The sequence below is a fragment of the Bos taurus genome, chromosome 14, assembly GCF_002263795.3.
Source record: "Bos taurus isolate L1 Dominette 01449 registration number 42190680 breed Hereford chromosome 14, ARS-UCD2.0, whole genome shotgun sequence".
In the NCBI taxonomy this organism is placed as follows: Eukaryota; Metazoa; Chordata; class Mammalia; order Artiodactyla; family Bovidae; genus Bos; species Bos taurus.
Window position 1 is genome coordinate 8,568,931 of NC_037341.1, and position 19,560 is coordinate 8,588,490.

At 42.1% G+C, this 19,560-nt stretch overlaps 1 protein-coding gene across 8 annotated transcripts in view; it reads left to right on the forward strand.

The window, feature by feature from the left end:
* Positions 1–19,217, forward strand: part of TMEM71 (transmembrane protein 71) — a 29,727-nt gene extending 10,510 nt beyond the window's left edge. For 2 of the 8 annotated variants that reach the window (XM_010811938.4, XM_010811940.3), the window contains exons 6-11: positions 5,870–6,055; positions 10,181–10,256; positions 14,440–14,501; positions 14,626–14,686; positions 16,893–16,950; positions 18,163–19,217. In XM_010811938.4, coding sequence (XP_010810240.1) covers positions 5,870–6,055; positions 10,181–10,256; positions 14,440–14,501; positions 14,626–14,686; positions 16,893–16,950; positions 18,163–18,201 — 482 coding nt within the window. In that variant the 3' untranslated portion in view covers positions 18,202–19,217. Of the gene's footprint in view, positions 1–5,869; positions 6,056–10,180; positions 10,257–11,608; positions 11,748–14,439; positions 14,502–14,625; positions 14,687–16,892; positions 16,955–18,162 lie in introns of those variants that run through there. The other 6 variants (XM_005215338.5, XR_001501812.3, XM_005215340.5 and 3 more) reach the window with 6 other exon arrangements.
* Positions 19,218–19,560: the final 343 nt, after the last annotated feature.

Consider the following 19,560-nt stretch of genomic DNA (forward strand, 5'->3'; position numbering starts at 1 on the left):
GTTCACGTATTGCTGAAGCCTGGCTTGGAGAATTTTGAGCATTACTTTACTAGCGTGTGAGATGAGTGCAATTGTGCGGTAGTTTGAGCATTCTTTGACATTGCCGTTCTTTGGGATTGGAATGAAAACTGACCTTTGCAGTCCTGTAGCCACTGCTGAGTTTTCCAAATTTGCTGGCATATTGAGTGCAGCACTCTCACAGCATCATCTTTCAGGATTTGAAATACCTCAACCGGAATTCCATCACCTCCACTAGCTTTGTTCGTAGTGATGCTTTCTAAGGCCCACTTGACTTCACATTCCAGGATGTCTGGCTCTAGGTGAGTGATTACACCATCGTGATTATCTGGGTCGTGAAGATCTTTTTTGTATAGTTCCTCTGTGTATTCTTGCCACCTCTTCTTAATATCTTCTGCTTCTGTTAGGTCCATACCATTTCTGTCCTTTATTGAACCCATCTTTGCATGAAATGTTCCCTTGGTATCTCTAATTTTCTTGAAGAGATCTCAAGTCTTTCCCATTCTGTTGTTTTCCTCTATTTCTTTGCATTGATCACTGAAGAAGGCTTTCTTATCACTCAGAGAAAAGGAATATATGTATACACATAGCTGATTAACTCTGCTGCACAGCAGTGGGAGCACAGAGCCCGAACCACTGGGAGTTACATTACTCTCTTTTAACAAAGAACAGGCTCAGAGCTTTCCCCTACAAAAGTATTTAGTGCAAATTAAATAAGGTCTCATGTTCATTGTACTTGTTCTTACATTTACTTTTTCTTTAGGGCATTTAAATGAGTGATATAAAGTTTCCTTTAAAGTAAAAGACTAAGGTGAAACAGTCTAAGAAAATTTGAAGTGGCTAGGAGTTAAGAAGGCTCTGCTGCTGCTGCTGCTGCTGCTGCTAAGTCGCTTCAGTCGTGTCCAACTCTGTGCGACCCCACAGATGGCAGCCCACCAGGCTCCCCCGTCCCTGGGATTCTCCAGGCAAGAACACTGGAGTGGGTTGCCATTTCCTTCTCCAATGCAGGAAAGTGAAAAGTGAAAGTGAAGTCGCTCAGTCAGGTCCGACTCTTAGCGACCCCATGGACTGCAGCCTACCAGGCTCCTCCGTCCATGGGATTTTCCAGGCAAGAGTACCGGAGTGGGGTGCCATCGCCTTCTCTGTAAGAAGGCCCTGGGAGGTGGCAAAAATCGGGTGAACTATCCGTGGATGTTTAAAGTTTGGGAATCGCCACTCTAAAGGCAGAGTTTCACATATTTGGAAATTCACATGTTGTTTTTCCCATTGCTGCCTCTTCAAAATATGTCCAAACAATCCGAAAGCAATTGGACCGCAGCAGTGCTGCACGTGCATGAGGTATCTTGTTAAAACTCTCATGGTTTCAGAATGTCTTCTAAATATAACAAAATCAAGTACCCCCACCCCCAATCAGTAATTAGTCAACCCGGGTACACATGGGGCTTTGAAAGCGCTCATCTCTGCTGTCAACTGTAATCAAATCTTCCCCAGACTTCTTGTTTTCCAGATTTACCCAAAGCCCCCTGACTTTTATCAGCAAATCCTTTTTCTCTGGAAACATCGCCGAGTTAGAAGACTCGAGAGAAGAATTCAAAATTAAATTGTTCTGCCGTTTTCTCTCTGGGAAATGGATGCAATCAAAACTTACTTCCTCTGATTTTCTTTTCCTTAATTTTTCAGGCTAAAATGGGCTTTTTTTGTGGTGTTGGTGTTGTTGCCTATTTTGTTTATCCTCAGCTCACCCCTTCCACAGCTGCATCCAGACACCTTTCCTCATTAGCTGCAATTCATCTTCTAGCTCTGATGTTTCGTGGCTGCCCAGATCCAATGCTGCAATTTGGACTGCATCCTCAGAGTCCATGAGTCATACTGATAGAGGATCCAGGATCTAGACAGGGAGGACTCATCAGGGCTTCCAGCTCTGTTTCTGCCAGTCCAAAGAAAGAAAGATACGATGACCTCAGACAAGGCACCCCCGTCTGAGGTCTACAGTTTTCTCTTAATCTAGTGCCTTCTCCATAAATGTCTTTGATGGCAACATCTGTACATGGCTTTGCGTTTCCCTCTATAGCAAATGATAATGCCTATTTTGTATGTAAGGATAGGGAACTTGCTTGGAAGAATTAGATTCATCCTTGTAAAACAGAAGCCAAAAAAAAAAGAAATCAGAAGCCAACCACACAATTTAAATAAACCAAGAGAAACAGAATAAAATTAATATCTTCAAATATAATCCCAAAGAATTATTTATTGATACGTTCTCTGGATTATGCAGGGCTTCCTTCATAACTCAGATGGTGAAGAATCTGCCTACAGTGCAGGAGACTCAGGTTTGATCCCTGGGTTGGGAAGATCCTCTGGGGAAAAAATGGCAACCCACTCCAGTATTCTTGCCTGGAGAATCCCATGGACAGAGGAGCCTACTGGGCTACAATTCATAGGGTCCCACAGAATCAGACGTGGCTGAGCGACTTTCACTTACTTACTGCATGATGATTCTTTCATTTATTATTTTTAACATGTTTTCTATTTAATTTTGGCTGTGCTGTGTCTTTGTTGCTGCCCATGGGCTCTCCTCTAGTTGCAGCAAGCTGGGGGCTACCCTAGCGGCAGTGCGTGGGCTTCTCACTGTGGTGACTTGTCTTGTTTCGGAGCACGGGCTCTAGAGTATGAGGGCTTCAGCAGCTATGGCATGTGTACTCCATAGTTGCAGCTTCTGGACTCCAGAGCACAGTCTCAATAGTTGAGGCACACTGGCTTAGCTGCTCTGCAGAGCGTGGGATCGTCCCGGGTCAGGGATCAAACCTGCGTCTCCTGCATTGACAGGTGGATTCTTCACTACTGAGCCCCCCCCAGGAAAGCCCCTTTCATTTATTATTAAGGTTAGAGGGGGAAAAAATGTCAGTGAAGGGAAGTGTGAATTGGGGGAAAACCATGTCTTTTCAGAGATGAAAATTCCTTGATCATTTTTTGTTAAGACTCTTTTGTCTGTAAAAATTTTTTTATCTTTTTTTCTCTTTTTAATGCCATCTCTTCTTTTAGAATTTTCTTTTAGAAATTTCTGTGCAATATTTCCAGAATTCTACATGAGATACATTTTTATCTCATCTAACTCTCAGCAGCAAAGCGTAAGTTCAACAGAGTAGCTTTGGGCAACAGCTCAGGAATATTTTTACTGTTGTCACATCCTCATCACGTCTCCCCAGATCTTAGTTCAATGCCATGCTTGAATACATAATCAGCCACAAAGGTACCAGTTCCTTCTTACTTCCATGTGAATATGACCACATAGCTTCCTCTCTTTTTTAAAAACAGCTTTATGGAGATATAGTTGAGATATATATATATATATATATATATATATATATATATATATATATAAAATATATAAAGACTTCCCTGGTGGCTCAGATGGTAAAGAATCTGCTTGCAAAGCAGGAGACCTGAATTTGATCTCTGGGTGGGGAAGATCCCCTGGAGAAGGAATTGACAACCCACTCCAGTATTGTTGCCTGGAGAATCCCAAGGACTGAGGAGCCTAGAAGACTACAGTCCACGGGGTCACAAAGAGTCAGACATGACTGAGTGACTAACATGCCACACCACACACATTCTATACGATTGTGCCAATTGGACATTTACAGGAGGTTTTTAAGGTCAATATTGGCTGTCTCTGATCTTTACTCAAGATATCAGAGCCCAGCGTCCCTCCAATACTGCAAGATTCAGAGTAAGAGTAGTATAGTCCATGGGGTTGCAAAGAGTCGGACATGACTGAGTGACTAAGTTTTGTAGAGTTTTGGGTGGGGTTTTTTTTGGTCTTTTGTGTGTGTGTGTGTGTGTGTGTGTGTGTGCGCGCGTGCTAAGAAAAAAAAATCTACCTTCTCAACACATTTTGAAGTACATAAAATACCACATTGATATCTATAGCCACATGTGTGGCAGAGCTCTAGAACTTATTCATCTAGCATCACTGAAACCTTATATCTGTTGAACAATTCCCCTTAGCCCCCTGCCCCCTCACCCCCAGCAGCCACCCTTTTATTCTCTGCTTCTCTGATTTTGACTATTTTAGATACCTCGTGTATAAGTGTAATCATGTGGTATTTGTCTTTCTACGACTGGCTTATTTCACTTAGATGAACCTCCTAGTTCATCCGTGATGATGCAAATGGCAGGATTTTCTTTATTCATTTGCCTATTGATGAACATGGGTTCTTTCCGTATCTTAGCCATTGTGATTAGTGCCTCAGTAAACAAGGTCCAGGACCTCCTCTGCAGTCTGGGCGTTATTGGATGCTCGGCATGGTTCACTTCCTACCATTTCCTTTTTCTGTGACAACAGGCAAAGATGCTTCTGCAGACTGCTTTATCAAGAGGCAGCAAGTTGTGGGCGGGAGGGTAGGAAGGAGCCTGCAGGGTTGGCGGAATTCCCATGTCCAAAAGCATCAGTTCATTGGTTCAGTATCCAGGCCTGTCCTGTGTATATGGTATCACAACATCCCTGGGCTTTATTCCTTCAGATACCAGTGATACCCTATCCCTTTTTCCCTGCTGAAGCTGTGACCATCCAAAATGACTCCAGACATTGTCAGATGTCCTCTGGGGAGAGAAATGACTTCTGGTTAAGAAGCACTGCTATATGAAGGCCCCAAGAGTTCTTGGAGCTCCTCAGTCACTCCCAGCTTCTAGAACAGGGCTGGGACTCTCTCCACCACTCACACCGCTGAGTGAGCACCTCAACACACAAAGCACCTCTCAGTACTCCCATCCTCCAAGTTGCCCACAGGATAAATCTGAGCTCCTGAGTGAGCATGACCCATGAGGCCCTTCATGATTTTGATCCCCATTGAACAATCCCAAGTAACTCAGCTGATAAAGAATCTGCCTGCAATGCGGGAGACTCCAGTTTGATTCCTGAGTTGGGAAGATCCTCTGGAGATGGGATAGGCTTCCCACTCCAGTATTCTTGCCTGGAGAATCCCATGGACCGAAGAGCCTGGCAGGCTCCAGTTCATGGGGTTGCAAAGAATTGAACATGACTGAGTGACTAAGCACAGCACTAACAATCCAGCCAGAACCATCTTCCAGGACTGCCCACGCTCAGGGGCTCCTGTCTGGCCACAAAGGACGGCTTGTTCTTCTGGGAGCCCACCATATTCTGTGCGGGGACTGATGTCTTTCTTTCTTCTTTCCCTTCTTTCTTCCCCTCCCCCTCCTCCCCCTCCTCCCTCTCCTCCTCCCCCCTCCCCTCGCCCTCTGTCTGTCTCTTCCTGGCCTTTGCTCTTCCTTCTGTCTCTCTGCAAGTCCTCCTCCTAGGCCTTCAGATTTCCGCTCAAGCACTCAGACACTCCCTCCCAGGCTCCATCTGGACACCTCCTGCCAGGTTTCCGTGCAGTGATGACCTCTTTGCCTCCTAACTGTGATCCGGTGTGCCTGTCCCTCCCCAGCCATGGATGGCACACAGCACTTGTCTACTCTGACTTCTGACGCCCAGCCTCCCGAACTGTGTCTCATATGCAGTTATACAATAATTCTGCACTGAATGACTCCACAGATCCGCCTGCCCCAGGCCCGTGAAGCTTTGGCCTTCCCCTCAATGCTGGCTCCCCTTCCCAAATGTCTCGGGCTTGGCGCCTTCTTGGGGGGCTCAGTCACCCGTGGGCTGCCTCCGGCTCTCCTCTCTGCTGTCATTTCCCCTTCGTCACTTTATGCTCCATGGAAATAGAGGTTAGAAAAAAATGTTTCTGCTCATTCAGTTCCAATTCTCTGTGCTTCTTGAGACTATTGCTGTGATCATTAGAGTCATGGAAATCACACACACACACACTGAACCCCTCTGCTCTTCCAGGAGGTGATTTTGACTGTTCTCTGACTGATGACTGGGAGTCACAGAAGCTGAATGCAGAGTCTGTGAAAGCCTCCTTTTCTGGCCCTGTTGCCTCTCAGAGACCCAGAGAAAACTCCTACGACTTGTCTCCTCAGTCCCAGTGGACGGCTTCTGAACGTTTCCAGGAAGAGGCGTTGGATCATCCAAGTGAGTTTTTTTAAACCTTTGCTGCACCCACATAATTCCTCCTTTCAGGGCCCGGAAGTGACTAATGTCCCCTTAGGAGCTGGCATCAGCCTGCAGCCAGGTGATGCATCCACAGAGGAGGTGACTGACCTGGAGGAGTCATCTCAGAGGTACTAGAAGGACTGGATTTGCGGTGTTTTCTTTGTTTTTTAAAAACCCTGAAGACATTTGGGAAAATGCTAAGTGTGACTAAAGCTGAGTCGTGCTCATACATAGCTGTCCGTGATCATCGTCTTCATATCTAGCTGTGTGTTTGATATATGCTAGAAGAAGAAAATAAACAGGAGAAAGAACATTCTTTCATGATATGCCCCTGGCAAGGAAAGTCAAAAGATACCAAAGTCTTGATGCTTGCTGTCAGTAGTAAATCTGAAATAAATTCAGCAAGCATCTCCCTTAATCTCTATGCTAATACGGGTGGACCAGGTTTGCACAGTGTTGCCTCAAGGTGCTGTCTTGTCCCCAGCTTGCCAAGTTTCAAAGCCCAGTTCCCACTTCAGTTTACCCAACACTCCAAAACGTCACATTTTCATCTGTAAAGGGAGATACTCATAATTCCCACCCTGTATCGATAAATGATTGAAATAATCCTCATCAAGCACTTAGCATCATGTGCCATGTGTACTAAGCGCTCCAAAAATGTGATGTTACGATTACCTAAGATGGAAGGTGAAACGAAAAAATAATGTCTTCTCTTTCTTCGCCTTCCTCAAATCTTGAATATTTATCTCACTGACCACTTCTACTCCCAAAGACCAACGTGCCCTGCTTCATTTTGTTCCCATTGCAGCTATTAGATAGGTCTTGAGGATTTTTTAAATTCCCTTTCCAGGGGTCAGGATGACCGGGACAGCATTGTTTATTGTTTAAACAGTTTCCAGCTGACAGTTTCATGTCCCACCTCCTCCAAGGAGTCCACCCTGTTTTCTGGGGAAGAGATCTTCAGTGACCCCTTTTTGTATTCCTCCAGCTCTCAGGACTCCCCTCTCTCTTGCCCATTTCTTGTACTGTTCTTGAATGTTTACTTTTGTATCTCCTCCATCAGGCCGTCAGCTCTTTCAGGATGATGGTGACCATACCTCAGGCATCTGTAGAATCCCAACTGCCCATGTAGTGCCTGGCACAGAACAGGGGCTCCAAGACAGTGGTGGGCCAGTTAAATGAGCTGTCTTCATTTTACAGAATAGAATACTCAAGTTCCGGTAGGCCAAGTCAGCCTTTGCACGAGTTCTTTGTTGTGTCTGGAATGTCTCCCACGGGCTATATGCCTGGAAGACCCCTACTCTTCCTTTAAGGTCCTGTTAGAGGAGACTGCCTCTGTGGGGCCTTCTCTGCCCCATGCTGGTGGGTGGAGGTAGCACTTGGTTTCCCCAAGATGCTGTAGCACCCGGCACCATGTATCTCTCTCTTGGGGCCATCTTCCTTTGCTTCACTTGGCTATAAAGCCCTGAGGGGATGAGGTCTCCATCTGATGGAGATGATGCTGTTTTATCTCCTTCATGTAGGTTTTGAGTGTGCAGATTGTTTGAGGTACTGATCCATATGCTAAAGGTATAAGTGTGCCTGGCATCATTTTATCAGTCAGGGTTTTTTTGAGTTCCAGCAGAGGAGAACCCAACTCAAAATGGATTGATCAGTCATTGAATGTATTGGTTCATATTAATAAACATTCCAGGCAAAGATTCCAGGTCTCTGTCAGTCTCTTCAAGTCTCTTTTCCTCTGTCCACTTTATTTTTTGAAATGCTCTTTATTACTCCATGGTAGTTCTGCTGGCTCTGTGCCTGCAACTTCCCCCAGTCAAAGTCAGCAGAAACAAACTCTAGACTTAGGACAAGAGGGCTGGCTACCTTGGTTCTGGAAGGGTCCCAATTACACAACAAAACCTATCCCTTTGTCACTAAGTATATGAAGATCCAGGGGATTGCCAGGTGATGCTAGTGGTAAAAAACCTGCCTGCCAGTGCAGGAGATGTAAGAGATGTGGATTAGATCCGTGGGTTGGGAAGATCCCCTGGAGGAGGGCATGGCAACCCACTCCAGTATTCTTGCCTGGAGAATCCCGTAGACAGAGGAGCCTGGCAGGCCTATCTATGGTCCATAGGGCTGCAAAGAGTCGGACATGACTGGAGTGACATAGCACACATGCATGCATGTGAAGCTCCAAGTGGATTGGAGCGCATCAAAGGCTGGGAGGGAAATCAGTCTGTTCACTGGAACCACACACTAGGAGGAAGGGAGAGGGGACTTCTCAAGGAAAATATGGGCACTGCTGCTGAAGAACAGCAAATAGATGCCAGCTATTGTCAATAGTCTGATGGGAAACATAGAGAAATAAAACAACAATTTTAATTCAGTGTGGAAAGTTTGTTGATGGAGACATGCATGAGGTATAATGGGATTTCAAAGACAGAGCAGCTAAGGGCCAAGGGGGAGGTGAAGACATCCAAGACTTCCTGAAGGAGTTTACACTTGAGCCAAGCCAAAATTCATGCTAAGTGAATGGCTACTGATGGAATGAAGCAATGACCACCTTGTCCACAATCACAACGCATGTCTTTACAGAACTTGAGTTTAAACCCAGTCTTCCTTCAGTATTCAAGTCTAGGGATCTTTGCAGTTTGTCAACCTACACTTATTTCTGGGAGAAAATATGTTTCAAATTCCACATGAAATCAGAGGAGGCTAAGAATAGAAACACTTTAAAAGATGGTTAAGTGTTTGATTGAACCCACAATAACTTATTTAAATCTCTGTATATATTAATATGAAATACTGTATATGTGCAGTGATGTCATTCACAACTGCTATATTTTGCATTTGCCCATCTTCAATGTTTCACCCATATTATGGACTAAGCAGGTTCTTGTTAGCTGACTCAATCTCAATTCAGAACGTAAATAGCAAAAATAAATACATGCAGAGCTCAAAGTCCTTACAAGTTTTAAACAACTTGCAAAATTGAGCTTTGGAAGCATTTGGCAAAAATGAAGCTGAGATCTGTTCTATTTTCCTTTAGATCTTTACGTGGTCATCCTTAAAGCAGCTCCGATTCCTTTTAGGCGGTTAAAATAAGACTCAGAGTCACAATTGGTTTAACTCTTCCTTTTTATAACTGCTGGATGATTTGCAGTCATTTCCACCATGGCTCAGTAGCGCTGAAGTATTTTAAGACAGCAAAGAGTTTTGCAAGGACAAATAGTTCAGACTATTTATTCTCTTGTTTAGCCCTTTAGAGACTCCCAGTATGCCAAGTTGCCATTCTTTTACCCACCCTATTTCGGACAAAACATGATGTTCTGGCTGGACGTGGTTTTTCAATCTTGGCTCTGGCAGCACATAGCTCCGTGACCTTGGTTGAATTTCATCACTTGAAATTTGGTCTTCTCATTTGCAGAACTGTGATCATGGTTCCTGCCTCCCAGTCTGGTCATGGTGATGAAATGAACTGATGTATGAAACCTCTTTGTGAGTTATAAGGCACTCTACAAAATTTAGACTTTAATATTATAATCATCATCCCAGTTAGATTTCTGACATTAGCATCAAGTCTACAAAGCCTTTTGCCAACATTGAGGTAAAAGGCAAGCTCCAAACTGTCTATGTAGTACAATCGCTTATGTTTTAAGTGTTAGGGAAAAACTGATAATTTTCAGAAAATTTCTAATGAAAGGCCCTAGACAGCATTTGATAATTTGATCTTATTGCCATGCCGTGCCATGTCACTTCAATGGTGTCCAACTCTTTGTGACCCTGTGGACTGCAGCCCGCCAGGCTCCTCTGTCCATGGGATTTTCCAGGCAAGAATATTGGAGTGGGTTGCCATGACCTTCTCCAGGGGATCTTCCTGAACCAGGGTTCAAACCTACATCTCCTACAGCTCCCACATTGTACGCAGATTCTTTTCTGCTGAGCACCAGGGAAGCTCTTAATCATATTACTTAGGACAAATTACTTGAACTGACACACATTTAAAAACATTTTTTTTTTTTGGTGTATCAAAAAAAAGTTTTAGTATGATTTTGTTGTTCCAAGACTACTTAATCAACAATGATTTCTAATTCATTTATTTTTTATTTTTCCTGTTAGAAACCAGTTTGTTACGAGAGGTCTCCTTTCAAGCAATTCTGCTTGCTGCATGCTTAATCATTTCTGCCTGTGCAAGGTAATTTAGCTTTTTATGTTCATGCAGTGGTGTTTCATAATTAATGAAGCTGTAATTGATTGATGATTTCCTTGCCTTATTCCACAAAGCATTTTAGGTAGCTCTGCGGTTAAGATTTGTCCATTTTTCTGTCCATTGGCTTTTTATCTACTACCTCCCTCTTCCCATTATCTCACAAAACACACCAAAGGCAGTGGATCTTGCTAGAAATTGGATTTGTACCATGCATTATCCTTTGCTTAAATCCTCAGTGACCCCTTGTTACAGATATAATCTAAGTCACCCTACATGGAGTTCAAGGGCATATGACATCCCCACTAGGGCACTTGGAGTTCCCACTGGGACTCCATCTTTCCCATTATATTTTCATAACCTCACATAAAATGTCTTCTCAGCATCTCAGAGGACATAATGCTCTTGGCTGATTATAGGCATGTTTCTGTTCTACCCTCTGTCCAGCGTGTCCTTCCTATTCTTTTCTTACCCAAGTCTCCAGGGCAGTCATCAAGTCCCTTCTGTGCTAAGCCCACTTGGGCCTCAAGGCCTTTGCACTTGCTATATATTCTGCCTACTACAGTCTTTTTTCCCTGGAGAAACAATAACTTGTGCCCTTACTTCTTTCTGGTTATCTGTTTAAATGTCACATCGGCAGAGAGCCCTTCCCTGACAACCGTAGATAGACAGAATACCATTCTCTATCACGCACATCTCGCTTGGCTTTTCTCCAGAGCATTTATCATGACCTGACCTAGTCTATGTTCGCGGATTTAAAAGTTAATGCTCTATCTCTCCCTACAAGATTGTAAGTTCCCTTGAGAACAGAGATACTGTGCTAGGGCCTCATCGATACTTGTTGAACCAATGAAACGGGAATGAATGATACACCCTGGGGTCTTGTGGTCCTTGCGCTCCGGTTAGTGCGTGCTGCTTCTCCTCAAGTCCTTCCTTTTGATGGTCAAGTGCCTCACATCACTTGGGAGAGTTATATTTTTAAATACAAAGTCCTGGATCCCATCCCTGGAGATACCAATTTAGATCTAGTGAGAATCCGCACTTTAAAACAGCTTCCCAGATAATTATGAGGTTTGGAAAGTATTTTTAGATCATAATGGGACCAAATGAACAAAAAGGGGTGGGGGGCAGTCCTGTAGTTAAAAATAATGTTGCAGAATTCTGTATTATATATCCCAAGTTGGGGGAAATCACGGTGTACATTAGCATAATAAAGGCTCAGTGAAATAACATGGTGAAGAAACCTGTTCAGCTTTGCTTAACTTAGCTTTTCCCAAACTTAGCTGATCATGGAGACTTTTCTTTATTTCACAGGACTATTAATGGAATGTTCCTCTTAGGTTAATTTATGTAGAAACTTCCCCCTTAAGAGGAGAACTTGACTGCCTTTGGAAACTCGATTCCAAAGAATAGTGTTTGGATAGAGGAGGAAAAGGAAACTTGACAGTTGAGAAGCCTGACAAACACTACCTTGATATGGTAAGAATGGCATTTCACCTCTAGGGTCTTCTAAACCCCAGTCTGAACATGGAGGTTGTGGTAGTCTAGAAGCTAAGTCACGTCTGACTCTTTCGACCCCAGGGACTGTAGCCTGCCAGGCTCCACTATGCGTGTAATGTTCCAGGCAAGAATTCTGGAGTGAGTTGCCATTCCCTTCTCCGGGGGATCTTCCCAACCCAGATATCTAACCTGTGTCTCCTGCACTGCAGGTGGATGCTTTCCCATTGAGCCACCAGGGAATCCCAATCACAGGAAAAACCCACCTTGAGGGACACTCCACATTATCTGACCAGTACGCCTCAAAACTGTCAAAGTCATCAAAACTGTGGAGAGTCTGAGAAATTGTCACAGCCCAAACTAAGGAGACATATGACTAAATCTCATGTGATATCCTATGTAAGATGCTGGAAAATGGATCAATTAGGGAAAAGCCGTAAAGTTCAAATGAAGTGTGGAGTTGAGTTATTAGGGAGGTACCAGTGTTGGTTCCTTTTAATTATGACAAAGGTACCATGTATTGCAAGATGCTAATGACAGGGGAAGATGGATAAGGGATATTTGAGGACCCCCTATATTATTTTTTTGCAACTTCTCTGCGTATCTAGTTATTCTAAAGTAAAAAGTTTAGTTAAGTGATTTTGTTTTTTTTTCAAAAAAGCACTCTTCCTATGGGCAATAGCGTGGATGAACCTCAGAAATATGATGTAAGTGAAAGATGACAGACACAAGTGTATACACAAAAAGTTCCAGAAAAGGCAGAACCAATCAGTTCCTATAGATGTAGGCATAGTAGTTAATTTGGGAGGGTAAAGTAGGAAGGATCAATACAGGAAAAATTATGAGGTGTTAGAAATATTTTATTTCTTGATTTGAGTGATTACAGGGTTTTTGTTTTTAAAATAACACTAAAAAACCTTTATATGCTTTAATGTACATTTGTTAAAGCTCATTTTTTTTTCAGCAATAAAGTCTTTTTAAATTAAGGTATAAGGAAGCTTGGGACTGGTGCACTGGGATGACCCAGAGGGATGGTATGGGGAGGGAAGAGGGAGAGGGGGTTCAGGATTGGGAACACATGTACACCCGTAGCAGATTCATGTTGATGTATGGCAAAACCAATACAATATTATAAAGTAAAATAAATAAATAAATAAACACACACAAACTCATCTAAAAAAAAATAAATAAATAAAAGGCAGTGTCTCTCCATAAAAAAAGATTAAGGTATATACATTTTTTTAAGATACAATGTTATTGAATACTTAACAGTTTACAGTATAGTGTAAACATAATTTTTATATGCACTGGGAAACCAAAATATACACATGATTTGCTTTATTATGATATTCACTTTATTTCAGTGGTCTTTGAAACTGCAATATCTTCAAGGTACACCTGTACTGATTTTTTTTTTTAAGCAGGCAGTTAATTTGCCTGAATTCAAACTCTAAACTATTTCTCTTGCATAGGCAGGCAGCAATTAAAAATCTTTGATGAATTATTTTAGCCTTAATTTGAGTGCCTGAAGTTTCCCCATATATGTTTTGGTAGCAGGTCAGCAGTGTTGGAGTTTGGAGATTTTGGCAGTTTATATGTAGAAAGCTCAATTTTTGAAGTTTTTAAAGTGCCTATAAAGAGATGTCTGAAAGGATATTTGTCAGATTTTAATAATGCTTCAGGGTGGTGGGATTTTTTTCATGATATTTTCCTTTTGCCTTTGTACTTATTTGTAATATCTTTCAATATTCATATTTTGAGCACAAAACTATGAAGATATTATTCTTTAAAAAGAAAAAAAATCCACTCCGTGATACCATCATCCATTAGATTGACAAAAACCTGAAAGTGTAACACCCTCATTTGTCAAGGTTATGAAAGCTTAAGCATACAAATTTTCTCCTTTGTTTTTTTTCTAGAAGTTTCACACTTTTGTGGCTTACATTTCGGTCTATGACTCATTTTGAGTGGAGTTTTATGTTAAGGTGTGATGTCTATGTGGAGTTTCATGCTTCTGCATGTCCAAACAACTCGGCAGCATTTGTTGAAAAGAGTCTCCTTTCTCCATTGCATTGCTTTTGCACTTGTGTTAAAAATCACTTAACTTGGGCTTTTCCGGTGGTTTGGTGGTAAAGGAGCCACCTGCCAATGCAGGAAACACAAGTTTCATCCCTGGTCCAAGAAGGTCCCCCGTGCCTCGGAGCAACTAAGCCCCTGAGCCACAGCTACCGAGTCTGTGTTCTAGAGCCGAGGAACCGCAACTCTTGAGCCCATGTGCCACAACTCCCGAAGCCCCCCTGCACACTAGAGCCCACGCTCCACAGCAAGAAACCTACAGCACCGAGAAACCCACAAACCACGATGAAGAGCAGACCCCACTCGTCACAGCTACAGAAAAACCCACAGGGCCATGAAGACCCAACACAGCCAAAAATAGATAAATACAATTTTTAAACATTAAAAAAAAAATCACTTAACTTGTATCTATTTCTGGGCTTTCTATTCTTGTCCATTCAGCTATATTTCTATCCTTTTGCCAATGCTGCACTGTTTCAATTACTGTTGTTCTATAGTATATCCTAAAATCATTCGTCTATAGCGAGTCTAAAAGAACATCTCATGTGTTGGAAATATATAATCAGTTTGTTAAGCCTGAGCAATCCTGCTGTTTCAGGTGGTTTCTGGGAGGAATCATAGCCAGTGTCTTCTCGTGTTCCTTGGTGATAATCATTGCTTGTAAGTAACCATTTCCCACATCACTGCTCTGATTCCCGTATTTTATTCCAGTTTGAGGCATTTAAAAATATTTTCTCAAAATTGAAAAAATAATAATAAAAATATTTTCTCTTTCTCCTCCAAGATGTTGTCAAGTCATCCTTTTTCAGCCTTGCCAACTATTTCAAAGCCACCACGGGCACTTGGTAAGTATTTCTTGTGTTATCCTTGTTTGTACAAAGATAACCATAATCTGACATCTGAGAAAGCTTTCTGCTGAGCAATGGATGGCAATGACTACATGCAGGAAAAGTCCTGACTCTGTCCTGAAGAATAATTTCTATTACCAACTTGTCTCCTAAATACTTATACCAAAATAGATAGAATTAATTTTTAAGGCAACAAAACTTAGGAAATAATATGAGTTTTGAATTTTTTTAAATAGTCTTTGAAGGGATTTTATAGATTATATAGCTCTGTACTTCACAAATACCTCATATTAAAAGGGCTTTATCTTAAAGTTTCCTAAAGAGCTGGCAAACTGCCCATGAAATGATCTCAGTTACAAACTGATTTCTCCACCATCTCTCACCCACTTAACGATCCCCCTGTACACTGACTGCATGGTTCAGCATATTTCAAAAGGTTACTGGGGTCTGGGTGAGACGCTCACAGAATCTCAAACAGTCTCCAAAGCGCCCTCCCCTTGCAAGACGGATTGTCTTAATTACCTTCACTTCAATATGGCTCTCAGAGGCAAAGTCCCAGAGCTTGGAGGCTGAGGTCTGTAATTCAAATTAGTTTACTGGCCTTCGCTCTTGACACTCTGTTGCCCTATTTATGAAATCCTTGTATTTAACTCTGAAATCACAGTGGGGCTTAGCAAAGATTTATTTTGTTTTGGACTCCAGCCAATATTGATTTACTGACACCCTGAGCAATGTTTTCCTTCATTTCCTGGCATTCCAGGTTTCTAGGGACAGGCGTTGGTAGAGCTAAGTTTTGTCTAACCTGATAGGTAGAAAATTGGGTCCTGAGGTCACCAGAGAAATCCTTATTCTTTAGCCCTTGAAAATTAATGTTGTTGCTGTTCAGTCACTAAGTTGTGTCTGACTCTCTGCAATCCCATGGACTGAAGCACACAGGGCTCCTCTGTCCTCCACTATCTCCCAGAATTGGCTCAAATTCATTAAATTAGTGACATTTGTTTGAAATCTTCCTAAGAGGGACTTACCTGGCGGTCCAGTTGGGGAATTAAGATCTCACATGCCACATGGCATGGGCAAAAATTTAAAAGAAGTAAAATAAAATAAAACCTTCCTGAGATACCCAATTTTCTCCTTCTAGCTATGGGGCTGCACACAGGCCCACCTCACACGAGGTTAACTGTCAATGTGCATGGGTGCTCAGCTTTTGGTGCAGGCTGGACTGGACTAACATATAATGTCTGAACAAAAGACTCAACGGCAGAGTTGTTTTGTAACCCAGCTCACAGAAATGTCAGATGGTGTACATTGTATAAATCCATTTTCTTTGGGTTTCAAGATGAATATGTACAATTAATCAGAACAAGTGTCATCTTATTAGAAAGCTCTGTAATGAGGGCAGAGTTTCTCAAAGCACAGCACTGGGGACATCTGCTCTAGAATCAGCTGGGTAGTTTATTTGAAACCAGTTGTATGGATTCCAATTCCAGACTTCTGAATCCAAATTTGTGGGGGAGGGGCTCTTTATTTTTAATCACCTCTTCAGATACTTCTTTGCACATTAACTAAGAAAGTTTTGGAAAGATGGTCTGTAAAAACCTTTATCCCTTGATTTCTAAAGTGGCATTGCTTAACCTAACATTATCTTCATTTAGAACTCACAATGTGTTCTGCGCTGAGCTAGGTGCTCAGCAGACGTTTACGGAGCCTCTGCCAAGGGTCAGACACCGTTGCTGAGTGCCAGGGTTACGATGCCAAGGCCTCAAGATTTGAGTCTAGTTAGAAGGACTTGTGAAGGGCAAGGTGAAGTTGTGTTTTTAAGTCAATAAGTGCAAGTGTAGAGTTAGCACAGAGGCTGTGGGACTACCTGGGGCGATGTTTGGCCAGACCAGGAGAGATGAGGAGGGTGGGCAGGGAAGGATGGATGGATCAGCCAGTGTCTGAGCTGCAGGGGTTGTCATCTGTTGCTTTAAGGACATCGCCCATTGTTCTGTGCTCCTCCTAAAAGAAATTATATCAAGACCAGGATGATACTTCCATTTTAAACATTCTCATCCATAGTTTCATTTATGGAACAAGATCACTTCTTTGATTACTTGTATACACACTTGAACTTGTTTTTCTCTCCTTCCCTCTCTGTTTTTTTTTTTTTTTTTTTTTACCCTGTTTCCCACCCTTCCGACCTCATATCCACACACTCTTGCAGTCAAGATCTGAAAACAAGGACTATTGACTTCATTTCCGTATCTGATGCCTTGAAAAGAGTAGGTACTGTACTCCATAAATATTCATTGAATGTATTTGCTGCATCATTTCTTAAAGTACTTCCTTTAGAGCCAAGAGCTCTGAGCCTGTACATTAAAGATTTTGCAACTCTCTTCCTTACATATAAACATATCCAGAAACCAATCAGCCAAAGACATGATTATTAGCATCAAGAGTCAAGAGTGACTCATAAGTTTCCTCTAAGAACCAAGGATAAGAATCTGAGGGAGGTGAGGACAAGTGCTGTACTTGGTCCAACATCCTGGGGCAGCCCTTCCATACCTGTCCTGCACTGCACATAGTTAGATAGATAGCATGCCGTTTTTTTTTTAACATTTTATACTTCTCAAGTCACATCTCTCTTCATAACATTATGCAGTTCTTACTCAACTGCCTTCTTGTTTAAAGTCTTTGAGTTTGGGGACTGTCTGTACTGCTCACCATTGGCTCAAAGGCCTCCTTTCCAATGAAGGTCATCAGAGGTACCCATGTCACCAAAAACAAGTTAGCATCAGAAGGGTCCATTTTGCATTTATGACGTCATAGTAGCAAAATGGGTAACATCTCTTTTCCTACTTTCCCATGCAGGAATGGATGTTTATATAGTTGGTGAATGAGTGAATCAATTTTGTTATTGTTTAGTTGCTAAGTTCTTTGCGACCCCATGGATTGCAGCTCTCCAGGCTTGTCTGTCCATGGGATTCTCCAGGCAAGACTACTGGAGTGGGTTGCCATTTCCTACTCCAGGGGATCTTCCCTACCCAGGGATAGAACCTACATCCCCTGAATTGGCAGAGGGACTCGACCACTGAGCTACCTGGGAAGCCTCCAATCAACTTTAGGGAGTAGAAATACAGGGAAAACTCACTTGTTACTCTGTAGGGATTTCTATCCTAGAAGGGATGGGGAGAAAAGAAGGACAATATAAAATAGTAGTTAACTAAGTACCAAGCTGGATTTAGGGACAAAAAGCCCTGTAGCCTGTCCCAGGAAAGAGAGAGAACTGAGAACTGGGAGTAGGAAGGAAAGACCTGGGGCTCCCCTGTCCTAGTTCTGATTATTTAAGGTAGCTGCGTTTGTGTGTGTGTGTGTGTGTGTGTCTGTGTGTGCCTACACATACACACACTCACTCATGCAGTAATTCAAGTAGATACTGCATTTCTTGTGTATGTGGATAAATGATGAATTTGTTTTCTCCTTTCTCTGATCAGGTTTGCCAAAATCTGACAACCATTCATGAGGGCCTCTGATGAATGTCTTCAATCTGAATATCCAGAAATTGTCTGATTTGTGGTCTGCTTGGAATCAACTGTTTATTGGAGAGAGTGAACAATTGGATAGTTGAGGGAAAAAAAGGATTTTTATTTGGTTATGTTGGTTTTTTCAAAAAATCTGTTTTGCCCTCACAATGATAGTATGCTCATGAAAATAGCATTAATTTGTCTTTCCTTTGCAAACACTAGCAGTTGGAAGGGAAAGGACTGGGAAATGTGACAGAGAACAAACCACCTGGATGAATGGTCTCCTATTATACCTTATACCTTAAGGCAATGGTTCTCAAACATTAGTTTTTGTTAGAGAAGTCTATGAGGAGCTTATAACAAGGCAGGTTCCTGGGCCTGCCTGTCTATACCTATCCTTTGATGAACTGCTGCAGTTGAACAAAGAAAGGGAATTTACATAATCAACACTGACTCGAAAGTAAATAAATGTGGTCTGTACATAAAATACAACGTAGAAAAAGTTTGCTTTTTCTTTTTTATCCTTGGTTCTCCCCAAGGAAACCTTGTAATTGAAGGTGGTGACAGTAGATAATGGTTGATGGAAAATGGGCAGGAGAGAGCCATTTTTTAGACAGTTCTTCTTTTGAACCAATTTCTTTACCAAGTTTTCAATCATCCTGGGACTCATGACTACTTTTCACTCAAATTGAAATTCAAGCAAAGATACAACAACAACAAAATCCTTTAGGGGCAAAATAAAGGCAAAACACCATAGTGCTTTAAAATATGTAAAAAATGGTATGGTTACACATGCATTATAGGAGATGTTCCCTCTCCATTCCTCTTGCTTCATATATATTCCCAAAGCAAACGTGGCCTGCAATTCAGACTTACTTTGTATGGTATCCTTTAACTAGAAATTTGTATGGAGAAAATTGCCTGTGTTTAAAATGGTAAGGTCAAAGTATCACTTTTTCTATTGATTGTACTTAGTGTATTTTTTTGTGGAAAAGTATTATACTAATAAATAAAAGCAATCATCACTGACTTGTTTTGATCAAATACTGGTTGATATATTGCTCTGAAGGTGTTTTTTGGATGTAATTAACATTTACAATCAATTAATTTTAGGTAAAGTAAATTCGGAGAAGGCAATGGCACCCCACTCCAGTACTCTTGCCTGGAAAATCCCATGGACAGAGGAGCCTGGTAGGCTGCAGTCTGTGGGGTCGCTAAGAGTCGGACACGACTGAGCAACTTCACTTTCACTTTTCACTTTCATGCATTGGAGAAGGAAATGGCAACCCACTCCAGTGTTCTTGCCTGGAGAATCCCAGGGACGGGGGAGCCTGGTGGGCTGCCGTCTATGGGGTCGCACAGAGTCGG